Source organism: Austrofundulus limnaeus, unplaced genomic scaffold (assembly GCF_001266775.1).
Source record: "Austrofundulus limnaeus strain Quisiro unplaced genomic scaffold, Austrofundulus_limnaeus-1.0 Scaffold14, whole genome shotgun sequence".
In the NCBI taxonomy this organism is placed as follows: domain Eukaryota; kingdom Metazoa; phylum Chordata; class Actinopteri; order Cyprinodontiformes; family Rivulidae; genus Austrofundulus; species Austrofundulus limnaeus.
This window is the reverse complement of record NW_013952416.1, coordinates 2,954,227-2,962,064: the sequence shown is the minus strand read 5'-3', so window position 1 is coordinate 2,962,064 and position 7,838 is coordinate 2,954,227. Positions and strand designations below refer to the sequence as shown.

The 7,838-nt window shown below is 38.6% G+C and overlaps 1 protein-coding gene across 2 annotated transcripts in view; it reads right to left on the bottom strand.

Moving 5' to 3' along the window:
- The window catches only part of LOC106513734 (cAMP-specific 3',5'-cyclic phosphodiesterase 4D), a 73,487-nt gene that overhangs the window by 43,027 nt on the left and 22,622 nt on the right, over positions 1-7,838 (bottom strand). For both annotated transcript variants that reach the window (XM_014002703.1, XM_014002704.1), the window contains exon 3: positions 5,373-5,611. In XM_014002703.1, coding sequence (XP_013858157.1) covers positions 5,373-5,611 — 239 coding nt within the window. The remainder of the gene's footprint in view (positions 1-5,372; positions 5,612-7,838) is intronic.

Genomic DNA, 7,838 nt, shown 5'->3' with positions numbered 1-7,838 from the left:
TTATCGCAATAATTTGTGAGACAATTAATCGCCCAGCAAAATTTGTTATCGTGACAGGCCTACCATCGTCTCTTTAACGTGTCCTTCTCAGACTGTGAGACTTGTCATTTTGTCATTGGTTGTTCAATGCTCCACCTATTATGTTAAAACTCATTTCCTGTAACTTTGTTAGTTGCTGTGTGTGCAGACCTCTGATTCAGACCTGGCCACGCTGTATCATCTTTGCAATTGCAAACCTTTTTAAATCATTCAACGACCATTCCACAAAGTGCATCTTCTTTTTATTCAAGTGTTTCTGCCTTTTAATAAATATTTCCACAACAGTAGCCATTTTGGTCCATGAGTGAGTCGACCTCAGAGTATGGGTTCTGACTGACACAAGGTTTTAACCGTATCTGTGAAACTGACTGAGTTATGGACATTTTTGTGTTTTCTGTGGTCAGCTGGCCGTAGAAGCCATCTTGTATAGAGGGAGTTTCTTGTTGTGTGAGCAGAGTTTGTCCTAACTGTGATTGGCAGAGTTCTTTAGATTTTTTTTGTCCTAAACCTGATTAGCTGAGCTCTTGAGGTGGGCGGAGCTTAGCTAAACCGTGTTTGGTCATATTGACTTTTCTTGTGGGGCAACATAAAAGAGGAAGTAATGGTAATAGTAAAAATTATTGTGAACATGTAAATATGATTTATTGACAATGTTTCAGCTTCACCAGCTAACAATTTATGTCGAGTTGCCCTCGTCCTAAACAATATGGCCGCTTTCTCCAACCATGAAGTCACGTAGCACCTCTAGCCAATATAAGTACCTCACTGAAGTATACCCAATGTTTTTTTTTTCTGAAAATTGAATTAAAATCCATCCACTGGTTCATGAGATATTTTATTAACGCGACAGACAACACAGACACAGGCTAAAACCTTATAAGCTCTCAACTTTGGCAGCAGCTGATAATTAATTCACATCACAAACCCAGTTAGGCTCTGAAGCAGTGTTAAAAACTAAAAAGGTTGTATTTTTCTGACAGTCCTTGCTTTAATCTTGATTTTGTAATGTTTCAAAGACCCTGGTAAGATTAAAAAGTGACAGAGGTGAAGAACAGAAATCTGTTCGACTTCAGTGTTTGATGAGTCACTCCGTTTGAAGCCAGATGGGGGAAACATTTAAATACCAACGCTTTGCATATTATTAGTCCACTAAACAGCAAGAATTCTCTGCATCGCTGCCAACACACTTTTTACTTCCTACCTCTCATCATGCTGTCCGTTCTTCCGGACTGACACTGAATTTCCTGAGATTCAAAGCTTATCTTTTACAATGAATATCTTGTCCCTTTAATTTTTTTCTACTTCATTTTTGTGAATCTTTGACATCAATAAAACAGTAAAACTCTGCATGTTGTCACTGACAAGTGTTGCTGTTATCTGATAATACGTTGAAAATTTCAGCTCATTTAGGAGTGCTGTGATTTTTTTTTTTGTTTTGAAAGTTTAAAAAATGTTAAACTGCTATCTCTTGAATTCTTTCAAAAACCTTGTGCTTTTTAATCTGCTCCTGCATGATGGGTCCATCTTTGTCTTATATTGCTTTTAGTTTTAAGCTACAGAGTTGCTACCTTGGCTTTTAGCTATAGCCTTTTGCTCTATTTAGCTTCTATCTAGATTTTTTACATTCTAGCTAGCATTCAACACTTTTGCCTCGTTGAGCTTTTAGCTGGTGTTCCACTACTATAGATTTTAGTTAACCTTTTGATACATTTAGCTAGCCTTTGTTATTTTTTGTTATGTTTAGAATAGCCAGAGTATTGCTACTTTTGGCTTTTTTGCTAGCAGTTTGCTCTTTTTAGCTTTTTGTTCTGCTTCTTTTAGCTTTACAATGCAAATTTCAGCAAAGGCATTCAACATTCACACTAATTGTTTTCTTTCACTTCCACCAGCTTTGAATCTCAACTGCTTTGATCAAATTTTTTTTGTTACCAATTCATAAAGCCAGCCTCATGTCCCTTACATCTTACAGTATATTCAGATGTTTCAAGAAAAATCTGAAATTTTTATCTGTTTAATCCATGTAATTATTAGGCCAGTTAAATGTTGTCGTGCAGACAATTTAACTCATGATTCCAGTCTGATGAGAGGAGACAGTGTTTGACACCCTGGCATTATTTGTTCTGGTTAGAGGTTGAGGTCAGTTCATGGTCGATGACACCCAGAACGTCTCGTACTCCTTTCATCTTCTGCTGGTTCCTGCCAAGCTTTGAGAAATGTTTGGACTCTTTATTCTGTTGCATTTTGAATCATTCCCTACTAAAAGATGCAGACCGGCGTGTGCAGCATGTGTCTGAAGGAAGAATGAAGAATCCCTCTTTGATCAGGGTCGAGCTGATTTGGTGTCGGCGTCCAGTTTGAGAATAACAAAACACCTCCCGACATGAATATTCCAATCATTGTGTTTTTGAGACACTGTTGTATTATTCTCTCTCTCTCCTTCTTGCCTTTTTACATTCACATTTCTCAAAGTTTCAATAAATGACAGTTTTTTTTTCTTTCTTTTTCTGGCTGGACCACACAGCAGTGCAGCTCTAAAGGTGAAATCTGGTTCAAATGATGTTAAAACAAAAGCAGTTGTGAGTCAGCTGAGTGTTAGCCTTTCAAAGCTAAAAGTGAACATTTTTGTCTATTCTTCCAAGTTGTTTATCAGCTTTTATTAGTTAATGGTCCTAATTTTTCTGGTCCTGCAAATAAATTTATCAAAGACTTTTTATTTTCTTAATGTTCTGCCTTGTGTCCCTGTGTTCAAGCCTTCCACCACAAATTCATTATAATACACACACAAACCCAACACTTCGTGTTGAAAAGAACTCAATCCGTTGTTTCATTAGGAAGCAATAGATGCAAACAATGCTTCATTCCCACAAGTGAAAATAGGAACAATACCAAACTCAGGAAAAAAAAAAAAACAACCGTCAGTCATCACAGTTTGTCTTTTGTTGTTCCAGGTCTCTTTTTTATCTTTTTAGACCCAGAACGTGGAAAATAAATAATGCAAATTAAAAAGTGTACAAATTCCAGCGGGAGCAGCTTCAGGATTCTTTGAACTACATTTCAAATATTCAGTTTCAAGTGCCCAGCATAAAGAAAAATGAATGTTTCGCATGCAGCTAGACCACCATAACCTGTGGTATTTTTCTACCTGGAAAGAAAGCTTTTACTCTCAAACAAAGCCACAAATGCATAAGAAAGATAAGACTACAAACAAGTTAATTTGTTTTCCTAAAAGTCTGGAGACACCAATAAATTTGTCACCAATTTATTATTTGGACACAATTCAAAATGAGATTTTTTTTGTGAAGAGTGTTTTGGAAATTTTAGTTCAAGTTGTGATCATTTATAAAATGTCCCCATTGTTATTCATCCATTTATTTTCTAAAACTAGACTAATGCTAGTACATTAAGTAATTTATTTTATGTGMTTTTTTTTTACTTTTGAGAATAACAGAAGCAATAAATGGGCAATATTGATAAAAAATATTGCTTCCATTCCTTGAGCAAAACAAAAATCCCACAACAGAGAACCAGACAAATGAAACCTAATGCTCCCACTTAGCTCAGACTGAATGGCAGTATATTTTACAGAAAATTGGGCTGTGAATATCCACCATTTCACTGATGCACCAAACTGCCTCCACTTTCACACAATGATCAACTCAGCTACATCTGCTGAAAAGAAATTTTGTTTTATCTAGTTTTTTTTTTTCAAATTATATACCAGGAAGTGCAGATATGTTTATATTTTTTCTACAGAAGCATCTTGYTTTTACTTTTACCCAGAATATAGTAACTCAGACATCTTGTCCTGTGAGACAATTCATCATTTTTATTTAATTTTTCGACACATCTTGTTGACTGGAATGCTGCATTCTTGTTTTAGTAAAGTGAGTATCTGCGATGATAGAGCTTTACTATCTTTCAGTGAAAGGAGCTCGATTTATTGATGTTTTGATTGTCTGGTCACTTTTGTCTAAGTGAGCTTTGGCTACAATTGACTGAGATTCTCTGAACCATGGTGTGTTGTGCACAGCTCCAAAACCTTCAACCCAGTCTTGAACTGATGCTGCAAAAGACGGACTGTCCACAAGAAAATAATTTACCCTCCAACACTTTCATTTAAATCGAACATCATGAGACTCGACTCTGAAAGTCTTTGATCACTCATGGTAGTCCATTAAACACTATTTTGTGTAATTTCTGACCTAACTACCCATAGATTCCTAATTTATGTTGCTAAATAATTTTCAAACTATTAGCACTGAACTGTAGCATTAATTGTATGTCTGTCATATATTTTGACACTGTTCCCATTTGTGAAAATGTCACAAAACCCCTGCAGCTCCAACATTAATATTAATACAGTCATTAGAAAGAAACAACGTGGCACCTGCTCTTTCAGTCAATACAGGACAGACTTGATCCTTTTCAATTTGCATATAAACAGTGCAGGACTGAAAATGCTGTTTCCTCCCTAAAGCGTCTAATATCAACACATTTGAACTCACCTAAAATAAAACATGCCAGGGTACAGTGAGAGTTAACAACACCTTTGACAATCACCAGCAGAGCTCCACAAGGATGTGTTTGTGCCCCACTGCTTTTCATACACAGTTTTCCCTACTACCAAAGGTGTTAGAATGCTATTATATATATATATATATATATATATATATCAATCAGAGCAAAAAGAGACGTTCACTTTGTTCCTCTGATCAACCAGTCAAAGTGTTTTACAATATGGAGAGCTGCTTTAGTTCAGGGGCCTTTTAGTTCAACTGAAAACAAGAACTCTACACCTGCTTGTCTGATCTTAGCCGGCAGGTCATTCTGGTGAAAAGGCACTTTAGATTGCATGAGTGCAAAAATATTTGTCCCTTAATTAAGCTACTCACTAAAAGTCACTTTGAAGCATCTTTTATCCTGACAAATGTTCTGTAATATTTTTAGATGTCTTGCTGTTTCTAGACAGCTGTGTGTGTATTTTGTGAAAGCTTGTGATGTGTTATAAAGTGTTATCTTAATGAACAGAAGTCAGAAACTGTTTCTGCAGCCTTTGGTCATTGAGTCTGACCTTTAGGCAAATATCACTCATTGTTACCATGGAAACATGGCTCCTAATCCAGAGTTGGCCTTGGGGTAGGTGACTTGCACTTCAGGTCTCATTTTTTTCCACTCTGTCACATAATTAATGGATATCTGCCCTCGGTTCAATCAATGTGTCAATCCACAACTTCAAAAACTCATTATACCAACAATAACCCATTTCATTAAAGGTTATTTTTCTGTGTGTGCGCGCGTGCGCGCAAAAATGCTGAGACACAAATGTTCCCTACCTGCTGGTGTCCGCTGAGGTGATGGCGATGAGCGGCGGCGCACGTAGAGGCAGCGTAGTGGGCCTCGGTGGAACTGCCACCGTGTCCGGCTCGGGCTTCCGGTCCAAGTAGTACTGTTCCGCCTGTCGAAAGGCTAAAGGTGGCAGCTGGACCGACCGGCATGACAGCCTTCGCACCATGAAGGGCTCCATGCAGCTGATTGGCTCAGGTTCTGGGGAGTCAGATGAGTCATCGGACACCTGAAAAGGTAAGATTCAGAGACGACATTTAAAGGTCCTTCAGTAAAAACTGAAACAGACTGAAATAACATTTGTTGGTGCGTGTGCTCTGTTCAAGCACAAATTCACCTTTGGTTTTTAAAGACCAATAACAAACGCACAGCTTGTTCAACCTGCAGTATATTGTAAATTAAACTTAATGGCACGGGCATGAGTCTTATTCCTGCGGGGTTTTGTAACCAGACCTTTAATCAACACAATTATAACCTTCACCGGTGCAGAATCTATTGCAAGACTGTTATATAACACATATTGCTTTGTTTAAAAGGTGCTCTCAATAAAGCTTGTATTTATTATTGTCTACGGGGAGAACAGATGCTTAGTAGCAGGAAGTTTTCTCTGAATGCCTTCAGGATTCGGTGGATTTACAGTACGGATGGTTTGCTCTTTTTAACTAGCTTAATGCGGAGGAGCTCAAAACAAAGAGAGCAAATCGCTGAAGCAAGCAAAACCTATTCTGCTGAACTGTTTATTCCTGAAACCGTTTGCATTTGAAACAAATAATCTACCTGCTCTGCTTCAACAGGCATGCAGATTTGGTTTTCAACAAATACACTTAAAAGGTGTGCGGTAAAAAAAAGTGTGTGATGTGTTACGAAAACAAAAGAAACCAAAACAATAGAAGAAATTGGAAATATTGGGAAAAAAGATCACAGTGAAAATGATGCAGCACATGGAGCAAAGAGGAAACTGAGGGTAAAAGAAGAAAAGCATCAGCCGGGCTGTGAGAGGGAGGAAGCAGAGGAAGCTGAAGACTAAAATGTCTGAGACGAGACCAGAGCCAGAGGACAGAAACTCATTCTACAGAAGCAGGTTCACCAGGAGGAAACACATCAGGTGGTCAATATGCCATTAAGTGTTTATCAGAAGAGATGGTTCTGCTGCGGTAATGGCAGCAGCAGAAACTTTCCTTGTCATTCAAGTCMAGGTGTCCCTATCTATCATTGTACCCCCAGCTTTTCCAGTGTTTACTTTTGCAAACTAATTGGTAGATGTCCAATAGCAAATAATCACCCAAAGCAAATTACTCTCCTTTCTATTCAAATCGCTGTTTTGTTTCTTTTATATTTGCCTGCAGCACAAAGCCTTTTATTTTTCCACCCTCTTACTAAACACAAAGTACATCCACGCTCCTGAAGGACAGTCGATGGGAGTTCATTTTCATGTCGATTCTAAAGTGCACTGTCCTTGGGGACAGCGAAGGGGTAATCCGTTATTTGTTTATTGAGTGGTTCCAAGATCTTTCAGGGTTCGGGACTCTCTCGAATACACCAGCAAACAAGTGAGACGGCATGATGAATCGGGGCGGATTGTGTGCCATTTAATCTGGTTTCAAACAACTCTCAGTCGTCGCTCTGCATGACTGGAAATGAAAAAAGAGCCTCCACTGTTGAGGTAATGGTCAACCATTAGAGTTGTATTCAATTCAGATCTTTTACAGGTGGTTTCTGTGACATCGTTTCTGAGAGCAGAACCGAGGCCATTCATTTACACCAACAACTAGTGTAGGACAGTTCAAAGAGTCAGCACAGTTTGACATTTATTGGTCACTGATTATGTAACTCTCTAAGGAACATACATGACCGTTTCCACAGTGCAAAGGTTTAAATCTATTTTCTTTGTTTTTATAAACCAATCTATCTTGAAAATGTTCAAAGTGTTTGTGATCAGTAGATTGTCAGGTTCTCTAAAGGTCATTTTTGGACCTTAAAGGGGCGATATCATATAAAATCAACTTTTTTTTTAGTTTTATGTCATGTTATAATGTTATACTCTCATAAAAAAAACATGCCCAAAGCCTTGCTCTGACTCATTCAMGCATGTTTGAGAAATCCTGCAGCATTTTTAGGAAGCCATGTTGAGGAGCAAAACGACAGGTGGGGACCAGAAATCTCTTTTGGTACCAGAAACCTCCCTGGGACGTGTCTTTAAGCTGAGCTTCCTCATCACGGAGCACACCTCCTCACCCCCCACCCCACACACCCGGCCCATGACTCCTGCAGGCTCTCTGCAGTAACAGAGCAAAAGTGAAACTTACTGTCTGCTGAGATCCACTACTTCTCACTCAGTGAAGCTCTTTTCAGATTCAAAATACTTTTGAGGAAATGTATTTTCAGATGCCAAGTGAACTGCATCATAGCGCACGCGTGAAACAACCCACCCCGGCACGCGCGACCCCCCCCTACCC